At 47.6% G+C, this 22,205-nt stretch overlaps 1 protein-coding gene across 1 annotated transcript; it reads left to right on the forward strand.

Moving 5' to 3' along the window:
- Positions 1 to 5,175: 5,175 nt before the first annotated feature.
- KCNJ2 (potassium inwardly rectifying channel subfamily J member 2) lies at positions 5,176 to 13,179 on the forward strand. Its single transcript, XM_075562151.1, has 2 exons — positions 5,176 to 5,357; positions 10,771 to 13,179. The coding sequence occupies exon 2, from the start codon at positions 10,991 to 10,993 to the stop codon at positions 12,272 to 12,274; it is 1,284 nt and encodes a 427-aa protein (XP_075418266.1). The 5' UTR covers positions 5,176 to 5,357; positions 10,771 to 10,990; the 3' UTR covers positions 12,275 to 13,179.
- Positions 13,180 to 22,205: the final 9,026 nt, after the last annotated feature.

A 22,205-nucleotide genomic window follows, 5' to 3' on the forward strand; every position in this document is an offset into this window, starting at 1 on the left:
TGGCCGAACTTTACGTATCCAATGAGTAGAGAAATAATGTGGTGTCCGCTTAGAATTAGTCACTGCCCTTGGAATCTATGATTTCTACATTTGTTTGGATAGAGATATAGTGGAAAGTAATCTTCTTCTGCAGAAGCTGCAGGAAGACATTGGGATTGTAATCTGTAAGCATGGGATCTATACATATAGTGTTTAATCATGGAGGGTCTTCTTGGAGCAGACTTTCTAGACATTTCTTTCTTTAGTATATAATGAATGCTAAATGTAATCTTTAGGACACATATATAATACATGTAGAAAAGGTGAAGCACTACTTATAATAATCATATCCTTATGGTAGAAATATGAGTTTATTTTCAGGATCTACATTTTCCCTCATTAAAAATATATTTGACATATGGGTACACACGAATTACTTGAACTATAAAAACAAATGTTTTAAAAGATGCGTTAAACACGTGGTTTATAAAAGTCCCCAAAGCTAGGCAGCTATGTATATACACTTTGAAACCAAGGGTCTCATCCCAGTGCTGTTGACAGCACTCAAAATAAATTTTCCATTTTAATAGCTCGTGCTATTAAATATTATTCATATTTAATATTAATCGATGGTGATAATTAATATTCATTAAATATTATCCATAGATAGCTACACTGGTGACTCACATTGTGCAGCCCTATGGCAAGAATGGTTGGTGTCAGCGTTGGTAAGAAGGTGGGAGTGTGGAGACCTATCTCTTCTAGCCGTGGTCTTTGTCACTGATGCTAAATAACATGTGAAGCCCTTGTGACCCAGTAAGGGTACTGGCTAGGCATCATATATATGTGATATGATGATACATACATATAATACATGGTAGCCATATGGGGTGCACCCATGCAAATAAGGTTTCTGGATCCCTAAGGAGGCAATTGGCTGATTTTGCCATCCCACTAGGCTGAAAAGGTAGCCATTCTGGACGCTGCAAAGGGACTCTCACTACTATCAAGAATGAAGAGCCGTCACAGTATGACAAACCAACAGAGAGGTGGTGGGCATAACTCGGAGAAGGTATTCAGTTGTTGTCTCTAGATGTTTACTCATCTTGAATTTCATATAAAGAAAAAAATACCCAAACAATAACAACGACAAAATAAGACAACAAAAAAATCTCATCCCCAAAGAAGCCAAGCATAATTAAAACTAAAGGAAATGTAAAATGAGTCAAAAGGAAGAACAAAAAATAAGGTGTTAAATTTTAACTTAAAACACAAAATAAAACAAATGCTCACTGCGCGTCTATTCGGACTCAGTAACCCGAGGACAAAGCAGAATGGGCCTGGTACTTTCCTGAGACTGTCATTCTTTTCAGGGTAAAGAGACTAATCATCCATTTTCCCTGGCTTAAACCAGATGGGGACCCTGCAGATGGGTTGGGGACTTTCACTGTCGTCCACAGCCTTCTGCAAACCGGGTGATCAGAATTTAGGCTCTAATACAGTTTTCTCCTCTGATCTTGTTATTTACAATAACAAAGTCCTATTGGACCTGCCTCTAAAACTCACTCTCATTGAGTCGATTCTGATTCATAGCACGCCGGTAGGACAGAGTAGAACAATCCAGGTGGGTTTCTGAGTCTGTGATGCTTTATATTTTTTTCTTCTGCAGAGAGGCCAGTGGTTTTGAACTGTTGATGTTGTTGTTGGTGCTGGCAAATCGTATTAAGAGTACTGTGGAGTGTCAAAAGAACCAACATATCTGTCTTGGAAGAAGTACAGCCAGAATGCTCCTTTGAAGCAATGAGACTGTCTCACATTCTTCGGACTGTTACCAAGGGAGATCAGCCTCTGAAAAAGGACGTCAGGCTTGGTAACGTAGAGGGGCAGCACAAGAGGGGAAGACCCTTGGCAAGGTGCATGGGCACAGTGACTGACCATGAGTCAGAAGCTACAAGAAAACACCTAATGACAACAACAAAACCTGCTCCGTGGAGTTTTCAAGGCTGTGGCCTCCAGAAGCAGATGGACAGGCATGCCTTCCTCAGTACTTCTGGGTAGGTTTGAACCTCCAACCAGTGAGGCTAGTGGTTTGCACCATGCAGGGACTGCTTGATACTCAACAGACGCAACTCTCAGGGGGTTCTGGGTTCTTCATAAGTGGCAACCTGGACTGCGCATAGGGCACATGGAAGCCTGAAAGTATGTCTAATTGCTGGTGAGAATTTTATACAAGTGCAAAGGAAAGAGTTGTGTTCCTAGTGGAACAATTACCCTCTGCGTCACCCCGGCAGTCCCAATCTGACCGCGGATCTAGATGGTGACTAATATTTGGCTCTAATATAATAGGTGGTTCTCCTGGTAGGAATCAGTGAGAGCATAATTGTCATTTCCTTAGAAAAAAATGTATCCACCGATGGGTCCCAACACCCAAACTGTGCTGGTGCCCAAGCTTTTTGCTAAATAAGGACTGCCTCAGCCCAAATGATAAACTCTAGCTACAGAAATCTGCATCGGATGTCATCCCCCAAAGCACACTTTTACCTAAGTGCCAAAGGCTTTGGAAGATCGTGAAAAGTCATTTATTAATTAACATGTAAATTTCCCCTCCCATTTAAAAAAATCAAGCCACGGGGCCATGCAATGGTGTCATGCATTTAGAAAGTTCCCAATACTTGCAAAGTCCAATCCTTCCTGTTTCTGTAGCTAGCCAAATTATTTAGCCAAAAATTCTATCCAGAATGGGAAGCTCCTTGTTAAAAGCATTAACTCCAATTGATTCTTCTCTATGAAGAAATGCGTTTTGTACAGATCAGTCTGTAGGGGAGAGAGAGAGAGAAAGAGACTGGGGTACATTTATTACATACGCACACCCCAGCTACATTTATCCAATCAAAAGGATGTGTTCATGTCTTGAAAGATGTTCCCAGTAGAGAAGACAATGATGTTCTGCAGGGGGTTAAAATAAAACGTTTAAGTGAAGTGATTTTCATTCGGTGTAGCTTTCAAAAACAATTCATTCCCTGGACATTATATAAGGCCTGCCTCTGACTGCACAGGGGTTAGAGAATTCTTAGCAATCTACAGAGACGCAGACTGAGTTGGAATCAAGAAGAGGATATATGAACAATTAATTTTCTTTTTCCATTTTAGTTCGTGTGCTCGGAGGGTTAATTAACCTTCTTCTGCGTCGCTGGGGAGTCCTGGTGGCTAGTGGGTTACATTCGGTAGCTAACCTCAAGGTCTGCAGGTCCAAAGCACCTGCTGCTCTTTTTGCCATTTCCAATCTCAGAAAACCTCCAGAGGCCATCGCTATGAATGGCATAAACGCCACGGCGGCGCGTTTCGCCCTATAGGGTGTCTGTGAGTTGAAACCTACTTGACTGGTGCTGTTTGTTTTTTTTTTAATTTGGATTGGGCCTGTTTCGGAGAACACAATCCAGGAGGAAACACATTCCAGAAAAAGTTTATTGAACTGGAGTGAGCTGTGATCATTCTCTGCCCTTTGGCTACCGAGTTGTCTGCCTTCGGTGCCAATTAGCTTAGGGCTGCTGCCTGGATTCGGATGTATCCATTTATTTTGCAGCGTTAATTCATACTGCTTATAAATAATGCATGACTTAATGCGTGCTAAAACCAGACCTCCCGTGTGCGAAGGCTTAGTCAGCCCTGCACACAGTTCTGAAAAGGCCACACAGAGCAAAAGGGCGTTGAGCAGGCAAAACGGTACAAAGTCAACCAATGGACGCAGGGACACAGCCAGCTCGCTATCAAGAGAGCAGGCACCAGGGCATGCCAGGCGACACCACACCCTTTTGATTGAAGTATTTTAGCTCAGCTGGGGAAGCAAGGGATCACTCACACAGCAAAGCAAACCTAAACGCACCCCACGAGCACCTCCTAGAGGCTGGGCGAGGAGACGCGGCGGGTGCCCGCGCAGACCCCCGCACACCAGCGGGGTGCGTGTCACCTCCTCCAGAGCTGGAGCCGGTGCGCTGCGGTCCTCTGGGGACTCAAGGAGGCCCTTCGAAGTTCAAATAAAACGGCACAAAATAGGCGGAAACAAAACACTGACGCGCAAAGAAGGGAGCTGATTTTTTTTTACTGATTTCAAACGCGCTGGGAGAGAAAGAAGGCGTACTGTGGCATGCCCTTCTCCAGCAAATCAAGCGGCTGTGAGTCAGATCGAGTGTGGAAGGTAACGCTTTTTACAGCACGAAAGTTCGAGGTGCAGGCAGTAATTCTTCAATGCGCGCGCACTCACACACACACACACACACTCGCACGCACGCCCTCGGACTGCATGCAGCGTTCCAGGGTGCAGAGGCGACTGATTCCAAGGGACGTTTACACGGGATTCGGGAAGGGTCTCGGATGCTCCTGCCTGGTCTCTGCAGCGCGCAGGCAGAGCTGAGTGGCCGTAGGCGTTGCTGTTCCCGAGAAATCATTACTGTCGGTCTAATTGCTCTGATTTTAGATCTGCAGACCAAGGCGGGCGGGCGGTGGTGGAGGGAGCGAGTGAGGGCGGACCAGGCGAGAGGGGACGAGCGCTTTGTGAAGTCACGCCTCCATCGCTGGCCACCGCGAAAACGGGGGTCGTGCGCGCACACCCCAATCCTTTGCCCCGCTCAAGGCCCCGGCTCCTCCGCGCCCAGCGGCTCCCTCCGGGGGGTCTCGGGATCTGCTGGGAGGGAGGGGACAGGGAAATGCGCCTGGGCAGACGCGCTCAAGGCCACCCCGCAGTCAGAGGCTCGCCCCAGCCTTGGCACTACGCGGGACCCCCGAGGCGCACGCCGAGAGCCGCCTCCTCCTCCAGGGAAAGAAATACAAACCCAGAAGGGGAGGCGTGGGGCTGGCAGAGCTGGAGGAAGTCCTGCCCAAGGCCAGGCTGCAATTAAGCCGCCGCAAAAGCCCGGCCGGGAGCTTCCCACCTGCTGCTGTCCCAGCTGGGACGCCACTTCCTCCTTCCCGGCCCGGCCCGGCCCCCGAGCCAGCCGGGATCGGGCTGGCGGGGGGAGGGAGAGGCGGCAGGTTCTCAGCGCCCGCAGAGCCTCGGCTTCGCCAGCAGCATCCTCCGGGCCCCGCCCCGCCGCGCTTCCCGGGGCCGGCTGCGCGTCTGGGCGCGCTGCTATTGGGCGGCGGCGGCCGGGGGCGGAGCCAGCCGGGCCGGTATCTCGTGGACCGCCTCAAAAGAGCCCAGGATATTGCAGTGCGCTCCGGAGCCCCGACCAGCTCGCAGCCTGCCCCAACGCCGGCCAGCTGGCTCTTGGAAATTCTGGTTCGCTTTGGCTCCTCTTTCGCCTTTACAAACGACTGGATCTTACATGCCTCTGTGCCCCCCACTTCCACTCCATGCCCCCAGGCTCCTGCGCCAGCAACAGGTAAGGGCTGGGGGGGTGTTTGCTCCCTCTCCTCCAGGGTCTCCCTGCTGGGGTGTCTGGGGAGGGAGGCTAGAACGCTTCTCTGGCCCTAGCCCTGCCTGGCTGCTCCAGGGGTGCCCAGCTGTCAGGCTGCTGGAGCGCACTCACCCACGCTCTCGGGAGCCTCAGATCATGCCCATGGTCGTTTGTGTGTGTCCACGACCATGCTTAGAGCTAAAAATACTGAGACATGCTTGGAACAGTTGAGCAATAGAAACAGATTGCGCTGCAGCATCTGTTTGTGCTCATAACTTCTAATGCACCAGCTGCAGCGAGATACCGAGTTAGGAGGCTGGGGCCCGGGCATCTGCGTCTGCTTGAGGATCTCTCTCCATGCAAGAGGAGAGGGGCGAGGTCTCAAACGTGGGTCTCAAACTTGGCAAGCCTTTGGGGCTGAGTATTCTTCTTGGTCTCCGTCTTTGTGGCCGTGTGTGTCTGCCCTTGCTTTAAGTGTGCTTGACGTTCCGGAGCGAGATCTGCAACTTGCTTTGCTGGCTTAAGGGCGCCCAGCAGCCCGAGTTGGAGCCGAGCCTGAAGACCGCAAAACTTTCTCATCCTATGTCATTTTGGCTTAGACCATTCGCTCTCCTTAAACATAGTCGTGGGGAATCCCGAAGTGGAAGGCATTGCGCTTGCAAAGCACCGCCGTGGTCAGAACGACCTGATTCTGCAATGATGTTGCATCATAACAAGGACTCATCTTGACAGTTGGGGGGAGGCGGAGAAGTGGTGATTCCAGATAGGAAGTGTCCCCATTTTATGTCCATGCCTTGGTGAGCTTAGCAATAGGATGGTAACTAGGATAAGTTTGTGATCCTGGGTGTTTGTTTTTTTTTAATGAAATCAGACTGCACCAGCGCGAGGGTGGGGGTGGGTGGGGGGGGAGACAGCTTTTGAACGCCTGTTTTGGATATGCAAAGAATGAAGACTGGTTTTGACACCTTTGCCATCAAAAGGTAGTCCATTTCTTTTCCTTTTGCTAAGCTCGCTTGTATGATTTCCAGCGGTTAATCTTTACATTCCTTCCTCACTGCCACCCCCTCCTCAAGGGTTTTCCATCCCTAGTTTCCATTATCCAGAAAGGAAAAAAACAAAAACCAACCTCCTGTTCTGAAAGAGCAGTTAGATGTTCCTTCTAGGATGGTGGGTTGCACAGCATGGGGTCAAGGTCATTTCCTTTTGCTTTCTGCCCCTCCCCCTCACACTTTGATGGTCATTGGTATTATAGGATTCTGTACCTAGACTCAAGAATTTGATTTTTATTTGCTTGTTTTCTCTGAAATTTTCGGGGGAAAGCGTTCAGTATTTCTCCATCCTCCAGACCTTTAAGTTTCTGGAATCTCCGGATCTCTGGTCAGTTCTAAGTATGACTTCTGAGTAATATAAGAAGGATGACATCTTTACCTGAGCAGGGTGACTAGTGCGCCAAGGTTGGGCTTGGTGTGTGTGTGTGTGTGTGTGTGTGTTGGAGGGGGGATTGCCGACCAAATATGCTTATTTTCCAGCCTATGCAAATGCCGAGTGGCACTACTTACGCTGTGGAGTGTAAGGGTTATAGGTAGTGTCCTTACAGTTACATGGTTATTCCTCCGTTCTGCCCTCCTCACCTCTCCCCTCCCGGCTGGCTTCCCCTCCCCTCTCCCTTCTGTTTACTGATCTTCCAAGAGGTTGATTTGCAAGCATTTTCGCTCACATAGCAACATGTGCCCAGAGCACACTGGGGCTGGTCTATATGGCGTCAGCCAGGGAATAACTGCTCGAAACACTCATTAGCAAACCTCTTTCTCAGCCCAGTACACTGTCCTGCGCTTTCTGACTTTCTTTTTCTCTGCCAGCAACTTTCTGATTCCTTGCGCAGCGTACCATAGGATGGGACATATTTCTCTTTCATAATGCCTTTTGGTGTCTATTTCCCACATAGAAAAAACATGCTATCATCACCACATATGCCCCGTGTCTTCCGTGACCTTGTATCTCTCCAGAGCCCCCTCCCTGTAGCATCTACCTAAGATTGAAGTGCTGAACTATTTTTTCCACTGCTTATGCTTAATTCTGGCTCGGCCTATAAATAGTCTTAGCATGAACAGCACCACATGTAACCTCTCAATTTCCCAGAAAGACTTTCAACATCATTGGTTATGGCCTGGGTAAAGTGATTATCTGTTTCCATTCAATTTCTAGTCGACCCCTAAGATATTTTGGAGGAGAGGGAATTTTTTTTCCGTCGTGCTTCTCATCAACTCAAATATCGAATGAGGCGGCACCTGAGTTGTGGGAATCTAAGCAATCAAATACATACCCTGGTCTTATCTGCCTGTCTTTGAATGCTTCTGAAGAAACCATTGCAATTAAATGCCTGGAATAAATGCCCATGGAAGTTCCTATATCTAATGGAATCTTTCTCCCAGATGCCCTGCTGTGGGCAATGACGAGAGAGTGGGATCGGAAGTTTTCTATTTGCCTAAAAGTCACTGGGCTGGTAACAGGAAAGGCTGGCTTCATACTAAAATATTAAGACTGTGACCCTATCAAATCCTGGGAGGTTCTAGAATTTTGCTACAGCATTTCACTGCCATTGAGTTGATTCTGACGGATATTGACACTCTAGGACAAAGAGGAACTGGTCCCCTGTCATTTTCTGAGGCTATAAATCTTTGATAGGAGCTGAAAGCCTCATCTTTCTGCCAAGGAGCAGCTGGTGTGTTCAAACTACAGAGCTTGCAGTGAGTAGCCCCAAGCAGAACTTGCTAAACCACCAGGGCTCCTTTGTAGTCAGCTCCACAGCCACTGAGTATATAAAATACATGCTCACGCTTGTATACGTTTGGCGGTGGAGGGGGGGGGGCTTATCTTTACCAAGTGACAAAAGTTTTCATTTTGCCGAGAAAACCTTCTCTTTTGCACGTGGGCAGAAATGATCCCATTTCTCAGTGGCACTCTGCATGTGGAACAATTTGGTCAGTAGCCCTGGGAATAAGGCAGTAGTGGTCACGCGCATAGGACGGGTTATTTTCTAGGGTCTAAAAGGAGAAATCTGCTTTGGAAAACAAAACAAAAAAGCCCAAACCCACTGTTCAGGAGTCGCTTCTGACTCATGGTGACCCATGAGACGGAGTAAAGTGTCCCCTTAGGGTTTCTGAGGCTGCAGATCTTTACGGAAGCAGACTGTCACATCTTTGTCCCACGTCGTGGAAACTGATATTATGCCCTTGGTGGACTCCTCGGGTCAGGATTTCTGGAATGCCACAATTGGGTCTGTTGATCCCATATGATTCTTAGAACTTAGTCTTGGCTCATGAGTCAATCCGTTTGGTTCCATGGGGAGTGATGTGTAGTCAATCGTTCATGCCCCTCAAAAAGCATGCTTTTATCTGGAGATCATGAAAAAATAAGTCCAATGACATTTGAGACTGGCTCCTAATGGTAACTCAGGGAGAAGGCTGGCTTTGACTCACACAAAGAGATTGTTTTGAGATTGCCTTCCAATAAATAGAAGGTTCTGAAGGCAATCAGGGTATAAGGATCCACGCATTCTTCACATGGGCCTTAGGCCTTTCGGTTGTCTGAAAGCGCACCTGCACTTCAGTGGCCTGCCGTTATCTTCATCGGTCCAGGCTGAAAGCTTAGAAATCTCACAGAGTGAAATTCCTCTGAAAGGCAATGCCTTCCGTGTACACAGGTTCTCAAACCCTGGGGAAGAAGAGGCTCGGGCCTTCTGTCCAAGCGCAAACCTCCCAGGGAGACAGACAAAACATTGAAGCAGGTGGAAGGTGAGGGAGGCGCAGTAACTTCTCTTTATAAAGCAATTCAAAGGCACTTTCAAAGCGGGCATCATTTAGGTGTCAAAAGCTGCCAAAATGTAACACACATTGCAATTTTCACAGATGACTCATCTGGGGAAAAATGTGTTGAGGCACATTCTTGCATAAGAACTTGGATAAAGAGAGCGAAGTCAAAAGACTGCGAAAGACAGTTGCAGGGGAAAAGCACCTGGCCTTTTTGTCAAGGGGTGTGCAAACACAAGTCCCAGGCTTTTCTTTAATGGGCAGTGGCTGGCCGGCAGAAACCGATTTTGTGAACTGTTTCATCTTCAACTCATCCCTGGCCCAGTCCGCGTGGTATTCACCACCCCCTTCCAAGCAGGGGCTGGGTTTTGTGGTTGGAAATGAGAGAGCCCCTCTGTTTTGTATTAGTTCTCTGTGTTAGTAATGTTGTTCACTTAAATTTGGAAAAGCAAAACCTTAGACGTAGGCTCCGTGAGCGAGTCAGCTGACCAACCTGTCCCTTGTAGTGGAGCTAGGATTGTAAAGTTGATCATTTTTACCTAGGCGAGAGGAAATAACCGGAAAAACTATCATGCGTTCGCATTAAGTAAAGGTGAGTGCCTTCGCCATAGAAACAGATGGCAAACAACAATGCTGGAAGTGAAAGTAAGCAGACTGGCATTGGCCACCTACCCTGACAAAGTTGCCTCTGTTGGAGAAAACATGGAATTGGACCTACATGAAATGAGTCCCTGCCTGATCTCAATCCGCTAAAGACCTTGGTCCTTTAGCACCAAGGTGCTTACTTCCAAGCCTGTCATTACACATGGCAGTCCCATCTCTCGGGAGATTTTCAGGACTCTTATCACTAGGCAACAGAATCGCTCTGTATCCCCCAGAGCAAACCTCACCTTCAAGGCCGCATCACTTGCACTCACAGAGATGTTATCAGGGACTTCTGCAGCCTGGCTGCCTGGAGGATGCCAGGCAATGGTGCAAGCCTCCACAATTTCCAGAAATCGGGAACCAGCTCCAAGGGTTAGAAGGGCTGCCTGCTCAGTGTGGTCTTTTACATCACAGTAGGCTGTATGTTCTGATGCCAGGGGCTCTAGGAGCTACCCCAATAGAACACAGATGCAACTCAATGGATGCCCATTATCCCATACACTCTTGTGATGTGCCCTCGCTCTCTTTCCTACTTCTTAAACCTGCATGGTACCATCCATTTTGAATCAGAAAGCTCCTCTCTCCATGAATAACGTGGGAAGGCCAGAGAAGAGACTGGGAGGGAGGGGGCCCACCTACAGAAGAGAATATTCCACGTCTAGGAATAGAGTATTCTAAAGAACTAAGGAAGAATGCAGCCAGCAAGTATGGCTGAAAGATTGCCACAGACCACCGTTCTTGGTTTAATGACTTCATGCCTTTCGAGAAAGTCACGCACACACACACTCAGCGTGTACAGAAATTAAAATAAATTTAAAAAAAACTCTGTAAACCAATGAGGTGAACCGTCACCTCTCTCTCTGACCCCTGCTCTTATTAGGAAGTGTCTTTCGGGCAGTAATGAGACTTTATTTTTGTAACAAGCAATCTCTCTTTTCTTGCAGGAAAAGCCCTCTGAATGTCCGCTGAATTCTTAAGGTAGCTCTGCGCTTGGGGAGACACCTCCTTGGCAGACCTTCGAGTTTCCTGGAGCCCCCCTCTAGCCTGCCGTTGTTTTCCGACGTGGGCGTCGTCACCGAGCATTCAAAACTGTTTCTCCAAAGGTTTTTGCAAAAACTCAGACTGTTTTCCAAAGCAGAAGCACTGGAGTCTTCGGCAGAAGCGATGGGCAGCGTGCGGACCAACCGCTACAGCATCGTCTCCTCGGAGGAAGACGGCATGAAGTTGGCCACCATGGCCGTGGCGAATGGCTTCGGGAACGGGAAGAGCAAGGTCCATACGCGGCAGCAGTGCCGCAGCCGGTTTGTGAAGAAGGACGGCCACTGTAACGTGCAGTTCATCAACGTGGGGGAGAAGGGGCAGCGGTACCTGGCGGACATCTTCACCACGTGCGTGGACATCCGCTGGCGATGGATGCTGGTCATCTTCTGCCTGGCCTTCGTCCTCTCGTGGCTCTTCTTCGGCTGCGTGTTTTGGTTGATTGCCCTGCTGCACGGGGACCTGGACGGAACGAAGCAGAGCAAAGCGTGCGTGTCCGAGGTCAACAGCTTCACCGCCGCCTTCCTCTTCTCCATCGAGACCCAGACGACCATCGGCTACGGCTTCCGGTGCGTCACCGACGAGTGCCCCGTGGCCGTGTTCATGGTCGTGTTCCAGTCCATCGTGGGCTGCATCATTGACGCCTTCATCATCGGCGCCGTCATGGCCAAGATGGCCAAACCCAAGAAGAGAAACGAGACGCTCGTCTTCAGCCACAACGCCGTGATCGCCATGCGGGACGGCAAGCTCTGCTTGATGTGGCGCGTGGGCAACCTTCGCAAGAGCCACTTGGTGGAAGCTCACGTGCGAGCGCAGCTGCTCAAATCCAGGATCACGTCCGAAGGGGAGTACATCCCACTGGACCAAATCGACATCAACGTCGGCTTCGACAGTGGGATTGACCGGATCTTTCTGGTGTCCCCCATCACGATCGTCCACGAAATCGACGAGGACAGCCCGCTCTACGACTTGAGTAAGCAGGACATTGATAACGCAGACTTTGAGATCGTGGTGATCCTGGAAGGCATGGTGGAAGCCACCGCCATGACGACCCAGTGCCGGAGCTCGTACCTGGCCAATGAAATCCTTTGGGGCCACCGCTATGAGCCGGTCCTCTTCGAAGAGAAGCACTACTACAAGGTGGACTACTCCCGGTTCCACAAAACCTACGAAGTGCCCAACACGCCCTTGTGTAGTGCCAGAGACTTAGCCGAAAAGAAATACATCCTCTCCAATGCCAATTCCTTTTGTTACGAAAATGAAGTTGCCCTCACGAGCAAAGAGGAAGACGACAGTGAAAACGGACTTCCCGAAAGCACGAGTACAGACACGCCCCCTGACATTGACCTTCACAACCAGGCCAGCGTACCTCTAGAGCCCAGGCCTTTGCGGCGAGAATCAGAGATATGACTGAAATGACTCCTTCTCTGGAATATTTAGTGTCGCACACAAAGTCTATAGCTCAGAGGCCCAAGTCGGTTATACAGACGACGGTACTGGTGACGAAGTGGGTCAGGGCGCGTGGCCACAGGGACTGAGGCGAGCTGGACGGTTGCAAAGAAAGACTGGGAGTGAGACGGTTCCGTACAACCCACGCTATGCGTCGGCCTGACTCCGTGGTTCGCGCGCCTGTTGGAGGATCAGTGATGGGTTTGGGATGCCCTGTTGAGTGTGCTTACAAAACTTGAACTTGCAGGCAAGCCTGGGTTGGGTATTTGACTTACCAGCATGCAGTCTGTAGGGAACAAGACTGTTTTTAATGGCATCGCAAAGGCAAGACTCTGCCTTAATTTTTGAAAAGCTGCTAACTACATGAGCACAAATTGTATTTTTGTGGTGGTGTAGTTTTTTTTCCCCCTTTTTCTCTCCTTTTTTTTTTTCCTTCACTCCTCCTCTTTTGTGTAATTTAAAAGTCAGTGTTCAACGTCGTTGAAAGCTCATGATGCACTTCGGACTGGCAAGTATTTGGCTATTCGCTGCCAAAACAAGAGCCTGGGTTTTTGAGGCCAGTAATTTGTTTGCTCGAGTGGATTCTCCATCCCCCACCCCACCCCCCCTTTTCTCTGTCTTTGGTTACATAAGCGCATTATGTAACGCTAGCCAAATGGTAGCCTCCAGGGTTGGCTATTTTTGTGTGCGTTCCCCTCTCGCCCCCACCCCTCAAACCCCCCATAATGTTCATGGGTGTTCTCAAATGTTAAGATAGGCTACCTAAAATGAATACCAAAGATAATGCGCATTTTTTGCACAGTGGAGATTGTACTCAAAAAGGAAACAAAGCCACCCCTCCCTCCCACCCGCTGGCCGGCTTGGAATCAAGAGACCACAGCATTGAACCTCAGTCAGCCCTCACACGAGCCCCTCATTTTGCACCGTATCCAGAAAGTAGAGCATCTCACACACACACACACACACACACACACACACACGTGCACAGTCACAGGCTGAGACGTGCAATGGTTTCTAAGGTCGTTTCTTTCACATGGCTTTCTTACTGGAAGAGGAAGAGGAGAGGGGAAGTCAAATTGCACACACACACGCACACACACACCTATCACATACCATCTTTTCTCCACCTCCCTCCCCCGCCCCCCAATGCTGGCCATGCTAAAATGAAATCAAAGAATGGGGATGGTGCATGCTAGGGAAGCTGTCCTGGGTCTTCCCATTTTGCACATTCCTGAATTTATTTTGGAAGCTCAGACCCTGATTGAAGTGAACGTTGGCGTCTCCAGACTGAGCCAGCCAGCATGAAAGACAGGTAGATGCAAGCCCTCAGGACCGGATTTTTTTTTTTTTGCTGCCAGGCCATTTCCAGCTTGATTTTGCCCCAGAAACGATGTCACCCATTTGGCCTCTAGGCTCCTCTACTCAGTCTGAAAAGATCCAGAAGGAGCCCAACTGTGCCAGGCAGGGCTGCAGATGCCAAAGAGGGGAGGCCCGAGTGTGGACAAGTCACGGCCCTGCAGCCCGTCAGCTCAAGTATTCAAGGGGGGAGAGGAAGGATGCTCTTTTGATGACCGAGGGTAGGACTGGAGACGTGTCAGTATTCTAGGCTCAAAGAAAGCCATCCACAACGGACAGGGCCACACTCAAGGGGATATTGCCTTCAGGTGATTATTCCCCGTTCGCTAGGCACACTCATTGAATGCAATCCCAGTGTTGACCCTTGTCTCCTCTGGAGCCAGAGAACAAGGTACTATGACTTCCCTTTTCCAGAAGCCTCTCTTGGCTGCCTGCCTTGCTAATTCCCCCCCCCCCCATTCTAGTTCAATCATAGAACTTATTTTTTATTTTGTTAAGTTCCCTATTTGTGAATTCTGGGGCGACTGACTTTTCTTCTTAATTAGGAGTCTTGGAATCCACTCTCTTTTGGTGTTACATCCCTGGATGCCATTAAAAACCAGCTTGTTCTAGAGTCCTGTCTTCTGTGCACTGATGTGGGCAATGGCGTCTCATTCTGGAAGAGCTAGCTCAGAATGAGGGGCCTGTAAGAAGCGTATGCTGTTGGCAGCATTCAAAGTCGACTAGTGGTATGTTAATGAAATTGAGTGAGGGATGTCAAACGCATGAATGCTATTCTAAATCCAGGCGGAAAGGCAGGCTTGGGACGTGGTCTAAAGAGTCGGAGGGTTTGGGGGATCGAGTGGTCAAGAAGAAATAGACGAGGCAACAATTTGGCCGATGACAGAGAATGAATATCGAAGACTTCAGCTGCTGCTATTAAAATGATTTTCAAAGGAAAATAATCAAACCAAAGAGTATTCAGTGATCTGTAAACTATAGGAAGATTCAGTGGAGACTGGGGGTAACCACACAGGTAGCACCCCAAGCACACAGTACTGCCATGCACACAGACACAGACACCTACACACAGACTTGAGATACTGGAGAAAGGGTGTGCTGGGGGTGAGGCTGTGGGAGGGAAACCTTTCAGCTTATTTCTGAAAAAATGATTCTAAAAAATAATCTAAGAATTCTGGTGCACAAGTTTGTTTGTTTGTTTGTTTGTTTTTTCAAGAAAATTTTGCAAAAGCTATGTTTTTAAAGTGTACATTTTATAAAATTTATCAGATATTTTCATATTTAAAGCCAAATGTAAATAGTAGTCCGGAAAGGAAAAAAAATAAAATGCCATAGAAAATATAACTTCAGTGCATCAGTGTCTGAGAGCTAGTGCCGATATGCTGCCGGTTAGCATGGTCGTAGCAACAGTGTACCAGCTTTATAAGGTCCGTATTGCTGTGTTCTTCTGTTATTTATTTCAGCATGGGCTGCTCTTGGAAAAGCTTTCTCTAGTTCTTAACATTTCAAGAATTACAAGCTTTAAATGGCAACTTTTTTTCTGTTTTGTTTGGTGTTGTGTTTGTCAAGAGTCAAGATACAGGTTAATGCATGCCACCTTTTGCTGCATTTTACCTTCAGAACATTTGTCCTTATTTACCGGGTCTCTTTTGTGCCCACGTGTCATCAGAATGCGGATGTCAGGGACCTCATCATGAAGATCTGGGGGTTTGGTCCCAGATATGCATTGCTTCCGTCATGCAAGCAAACCCCATCTGAATTTTCTGAGAATGTATTCTCTTCAAAAGCATTTTGCCCGGATATGAATGGGCATTCTATTTTGGGGAGGTGGGTGGGGTGGGAACAGGGTGGGAAGGGCATAGATTCCTTGTTATCCTATTTTTGAATAACAGTAGAGAAAGTGAATTATATTTTGATTATTGAGAAAGGAATAGTTTTCTATCCCTCTTAAGAATATACTTGAAATCAGACATTTTCAGGATGTCCCGATAGCACTGTAGTCATTTCTAAATTCCTGGAGGACGTTTCTTTTGCTTTTTCCTACTGTTTCTGTTTTTTTAATTTCTGTGATGTCACAGTGTCTTTCTTCCCCTGACTGCCTTTCTTCCCGGTCCAGCCCTCTCCCAAACCTGGATGGGTATTGGAGCTGGTCTGTTCCCCACAGCACATCCCCCTGCGGATGGATGATGCACGTGTGTCCGTTCCTATTTTCTACGAAAACACTCAGCCAAGGCGAGATGCTTGCTCTGCGATATTGAGTGAGCTCCTTTTCCGCCTGTGTTTAAGAATGTTAAGGTGGAAAAGAGAAATACAGAGCAAGTGGTGCATCATCAACCCCCAGCCCCTCACCCCTCAGCCAACTGGAGTTTCTCCTCTCTTCTCAAGCTCTGGGCTCTGGCGAGTGGAACAATCCTGGCCTTCTGACAATCATTGATAGTTATTCGTGGTAAAATAAAGTTATTGTGGATAGTTCGTATTTTCCCCGTTGGCCGTCTTTTTTGTATCTAATGTCTTTCTATTGTACTGCACAAACCATGGATTGTACATATTTTTATATATTATGTCTTATTTTATTATTTCTAAATAAAAACACTCAAAATGGAAAACAAATGGGTTCAGGCCTCTGTGTGCTTCCTGGCAGAGTCTGCGGAAGAGCTGGGCCCTGAAGCAAGTGCTCCGGGGACAATAGGACAGAACCGCGGCTGCTGCAAATGAATGGAGCCATAGAAATGGGACTCAACGGACAGGTGCAGTGGCCTGGTGGATTAGTTTAATCTCTGCTAGAGGAAGTCGGGCTCAGATTCTGTTTTCGGACGGACAGAATGGCCTCAGTAGCGAGAGGATACCCAAAATCAAGTGAGCAAATAAAAGGAACAAAGATTTTCTTCATGCGCTATGTTCTCCCTCTATTGATAATATTGAAGCCCAGGCGAGGCAGTGGCTGTGGAGTTGATTCCAACTTACGGAGACCTCAGGAGTTTTGGAGTGGAACTGCTCCACAGAGTGGATTTTCGCAGAGTGGCTACAATCCTTTGGAAGTAGATCGCCAGGCATTTCTTGTGAGGTACCTCTGCGAAGAGCTGAACCACCAACATTTACAGTTAGTAGCCAAGCCCTTACCTATTTGATTCCAAGCATAGTGACCCTCTGGGACAGGCTCTACCTGCCCCTAACTGGGCTTCTGAGACTACAACTCATCTTTCTTCTGAGGAGCTGCTGGGGGTTTGAACTGTTGTCCTTGCAGTTAGCAGCATAACGGCTAACCATGACTCTATGTGGTAACAATAAAACTCATTGCCATTGTCCGAACCTCCTCATCTCATTCTCACAGAAATCAGCCAGGTGTTACTGTTCCTTTATTATACTTCAGGGTCAGCAAACATTTGGGGCACCTGAGAGCAAAGCTTTGCAGACTAGGTGGTCTCTGTGGGAGTACTCAAGTCTTCCTAGTCACAGACAATATGAAAAAGATTGGGCAGGGCGATGTTCCAATACAACTTTATTTATAACTATTCAGGTTGTGTACTGGAGTTGGGTCTTAGCCATTCCCAGTGGGGTTCAGTTTGCGGGTCCTTGTTTTGGATGGAGAAGTGGGAGCTGAACCTTAGAGTTCATGGATCACCGAACTGGTATTGGGATTTTGGTCGGATCTACCTCCCAGACTTATAGGAATATTATTTTAGGACACAAAGTCACCAAGGATATGGAGTCTTACAAAGAAAATAGCACTTCCTCCAGCGAGTTTGGAATCATTTAACTCAACGTTTTCCAAAATTGCGAATCCTACGGACTTATGGCTCTGGTTCCTTAACAAGGACTCGCATGACCTTTAATATCAGTTCTTTACAAATATCATCAATTTAATCTAGGCATATGTGACCGGGTTTACTGGCCAGTAGGGTTTTCTTAGTAACTTTGGTGGCTCAGCAGGTTACATGTTGGACTGCAGTCTTGGAAGCTCACAGGGTGAGATTCTACCTCGACCTATACACAGTGCTTCTCAACCTTCCTAATCCCGACCCTTTCATACAGTTCCTCATGTGGTGGTGAGCACCCCCACCAACCATAAAATTATATTTGTTGCTATTTTATAACTGTCATTTTGCTAGTGTTATGAATCAGGCGACCCCTGTGAAAGGGTTGTTCAACTCCCAAAGGGGTTGCGACCCACAGGTTGAGAACCGCTGTCTGATAGGGTCATGATGCTTAGGAATCCACAGGAGTAAGAGCGTTTTCTGGACTAGAATCATTCCAGGATCAGATTGCCCGATCTTTCTCCCAGGGAGCTGCCAGAGGAGTTTCCGACCAACCAGCCTTTCAGTTCATAGCCAAGGGCAAAGTCCTCAACAATTGAGTCCCCTGTAACAGTACAACAGCTAGCTAACCAGTAGCAGCGACCCTGGGATCACAACCAAGGTCATTCGCTCCAGGCTCCATCCTTCATGGATGTAAACATTTCCTTCAGGTTAAAGTGTCCTTGGCTACAAAGGTCATACTTGTGTTCTCCTTGGCACTGAAAATGCATATTCTCCATCTCCACCCAGGGCCCAGAAGTTGCTCCGTGTACAACCTGAGCCTCCAACTGCTGGTTTTCATTCCTGGAGAGAGGGGACAACTCAAGAGCGGTGGCGTGATTCCCAACTTAAACATCGGTTGTGGGGTTTGGGTAAATTTCAAACTTCAAATTAATTTCATTTCAGGAGGCCAGTCTCTCAGCAAAACCATAAAGCCTCCTTCCCAACGGGAGGGCCTGCACCCACCACAGCCCAACTGCCGCTTTCCACCGCCCGCAGGCAGCCCATGGAGAAATGCCACCCTCTTTGGGATGGGGCCAATTAAGGCAGGTACACAGTGCTAACACCAGGCCGTGAGCTGGGTACTCTGGGGAGGACCCCTCCTTGCTTTGTGGTCCTGCAGCTGCAGGGTCTTGCTTTAGGTCTATTTTGGTTTTTTTTGCATCTCAGCCTCTGCAAGGACCCCCAGCATGGGCTTCCTGGAGCAAGCATGTCCCCAGAAAGTACCCATGAAAGAGGAAAGGCCTTTCCCTCCAGACGTCCATGCTTAGAGCAGGGAGAACGGAGGAAACAAGCCCGATGTATTCCTCCCTAGGAAATAAATAAGAAAGAGGAAGTCAAAGAAAAACAGGGCAAGAACCCCAACGACCCTGACGGGCCTGCTTTGCTGTCTGGGCCTAGGTGTGTTGGCACGAGGCGAGAATGCCGAGTATCTCACCAATGGGAGGTTCGTGGCCACCAGTGACTTAGAGCAAGGCCTTAGGGATCCTAACACTTCCTGCTTCTGTGTCACATGATCACACGTGGATCCTTCTCACACCGTTTCTAAGGTCTTCATAATGCGGTTACACACTTCATTGTCTACAGAGGCACGCGTACAAACACCACTTTCAAAGGCACTGGGAAACCCCCCCACAAAGAAAAACACAAACAAACCACATGACTCACGTTCATTGTGTGATAGACTGTTTCATGTTGAGACCATCAGAACCAACCAATAACCCCCTGCCCTGCTAATATCTGTGTGATATTCCTGGATTTGTGTAACTCACGCCTCCAAAGCCTTCCTGACCTGCTCCTGCCCCACCTGCTTCAACAAAGTTCAGATCTAGCAGCTTGATTACTGAGGTAAGCATGGGGCTGCTAGCCATTAGGTAGGGAGTTCAAACCCACCAGGCAGTCTGAAGTAGAACAATAACGCTGCTTGTTCCTGTCAAGGTTTACAGTGTTGAAAACCAAAAGGATCGGGTCTGCCCTGCCCTGGGGGGACCAACTGGATGACAGAGGTTTTGGGGTTCACTCCACTTGAAAAGCCCCTCTGTGCCTCCAGGTCAACACATGCGTGGGGAACATCATTAACCTCTCCAAACTTCAAATGCTTTGGCATTGGGGCAATTCGTCCTCATCGCAAGCCTATAGGACGGGGGGAGCTGCCCCCATGGGTTTACAAAGCTGCAACTCTCTACAAGGTAAGAAAGTCTTGTCTTTCTCCTATGGAGACGTTGGTGGTTTAGAACTGCCGACCCTGAGGTTAGCAGTCCAAAACATAACCACTAAGCCACCAGGGATCCCCTGATGCTTTGAACTACTGCCTTGCAGTTGTTATAATGTGGTTTTGATGGTTGTCTGCCACCTCCCAGGTAACAGAGTTCAAAGTTGATACCTGCAAGGGAGAGGTAGACATCAGAATGTCTCTGTAATAGAAGGACCAACTCTCTGGCTGCCTGGGATGCTGGAGAACCGGGGACGTTCTGAACCCCTCAGTACAGTCAGGCTTCCTAAAGGGAAGCTAGGCAAAACCAGGGAGGAGCAGGAAGAAAAAGGAATGTGAAAGGGAGTTGAAAAAAGGTGAGGCAGCCTCAGCACAGAGTAGCACTGCATAATAATGATGTGTAATTACACATAAGTGGTTCTCTTCAAAGACCTGAGATTTGCTGCCTCAAGGGCATTCATTATTTGGGAGGAACGATTTTGTTCTATAAGATCCCACAATTCTCTGCTGGGTTAAAAAAGAATGCATATTATTTAACGTTTTCATGGGTGACTTAAGTTAATGGGTGTATTGCTTCTCGTGGGTCTGTGATTTTAACGTCTGTCTTTTTTTTTTATATAAACACATTAGTGGCTGTGTGTGTGTGTCTACTGCCCAAAGTAACTTAGCACTATTTGTTTTCTTGTTGTTCTTACTGTTGTTGTTTCTGATCCGCTGGGTGACAGGAATACAATCTTCTCTTATAGATCATCTGTGGCTAATGTCACCCAGGAGCTTCCAGTGAACGGCCTGGCTAGAACATAGAGCTTCATTCTGGCTGAATTTTATTTCAGAGATTTTTTTCCAGGTTTGAAATTATATTCTGAAACTTTGAGGTTGTTAAAGGATATAACTTCTAAATAAATATTCGCAATTTAACCGCTGATCAATAAGTTATACACCAGGTGTGGAAGTGGATGTGAGGTTCCCAGAGTTTTCTAAATGGATTTTGTCCTCAACAGATTCCCGCTTTGGAAAAATGGGGAGTATGATTTTTTATTCCTTATGTCTGAGAGTGAAAGAGTAAATGAGTTTTAGATATATTTTTAAAACCAGGTACTTAGTGTACATAATGAACATTATGCACTGTGTAATGAAATCGAAGCATACAACCAACGTGTGCCTATAAAAGTATGTGCTGAGATGACTGGGTGGTCTGGTGGTGCAGTGGGTATCGTGGTGGGCTGCTAATCCCAGGTGGAAACCACCAGCCCCTCTACGGAAGGATGAGGCTTTCTACTCACCTAAAGAATGACATCTCCGAAAAGCCACAGGGGCAGTTCTGCTCTGTCCTATGGGGTCCCCAAGCGTTGGAATTGAGTTGACGGCACTATTTGGTTTGGGGATGGCTCTCAATGGCCCCAGGAAGCCGTTACAAATGTGCTGCTCCCAGGGAACTTTAGGATGGACACCACACGGCCTATGATGATGGGAAGGCTATCTCACTGTGGCCGACATAACTATCAGGCTGGGGGAAAAAAATCTGTCCATCGATGAAACATCTGCCTCTCTCCGACCTAATAAGGATGGCAAATTCTATCTTTACTTTGAACTTGACTTGTAGCATATAGATACATATTACTGGAAACATTCGTGCCCAGGTATAAGCTTGGTCAGAAAAATCTATTTTCCCAATCCCATAATATGTCAACATTAGAATATCAAAACCATTACAACTTGATAGTCCATGGTTTCCTCGCCCCACTAATCTCTCTGTATCCAACCCCTTTGAATCAGTCTGCCATCATCGATCACTTAAAGGTGCCTGGTAAAAGCAGTTACTTAAAAAAACAGACACGCCACAGACAGATAGAGGCCCAATCTGAACACATGACTAGAACAGCCATTGCTTATTTATTTATTTTTGACTCTTACAGTAAACTTTTTGTCCCCTTCCTCTTTAAGTCAATCATTCCTTTAGTTGGAAATTTGAATATTTGCATGTATCTGATCTGCTTTGGAACACATGCATCTCTTGCACTCTGTGCTGTGTAAACAAATACATTCCCATGCACTTTGGCCGGTCTGAAAGTTAGGGGACAGGGAGGCAAAACAACAACAAAAACTTTTTAATAATGTGTTGGTTTAGGGGAATCTGAGACCATGAAGCCAGAGCGCCTCTAACATTTCAAACCCAGTTTGCCTGCTTGCCTATCTCCTTCCTTCCCCTCTTCCTCCTTGTACCCCTGTTCTTTCTTCCTTCTACCTCAGTGGTTCTCAACCTGCCTAATACTGCGACCCTTACATACAGTTCCTCATGTGGGGGTGACCCCCCCAACCACAAAATCACTTTCTTCGCTACTTCATGACTGTAATTCTGCTACTGTGATGAATCGGGCGACCCCTATGAAAGGGTCATTTGACCCCCAAAGGCATTGCAACCCACAGGTTGAGAACTACTGTTCTACCTGTTTTCCTCCCTCTCTCCCTCCCTTCTCTTCTTCCAAACCTTCGGGGGATGCTGTGTATTATGCAGTGTTTATTGCTATTA

The sequence above is a fragment of the Tenrec ecaudatus genome, chromosome 10 (assembly GCF_050624435.1).
Source record: "Tenrec ecaudatus isolate mTenEca1 chromosome 10, mTenEca1.hap1, whole genome shotgun sequence".
Classification (NCBI taxonomy): Eukaryota; Metazoa; Chordata; class Mammalia; order Afrosoricida; family Tenrecidae; genus Tenrec; species Tenrec ecaudatus.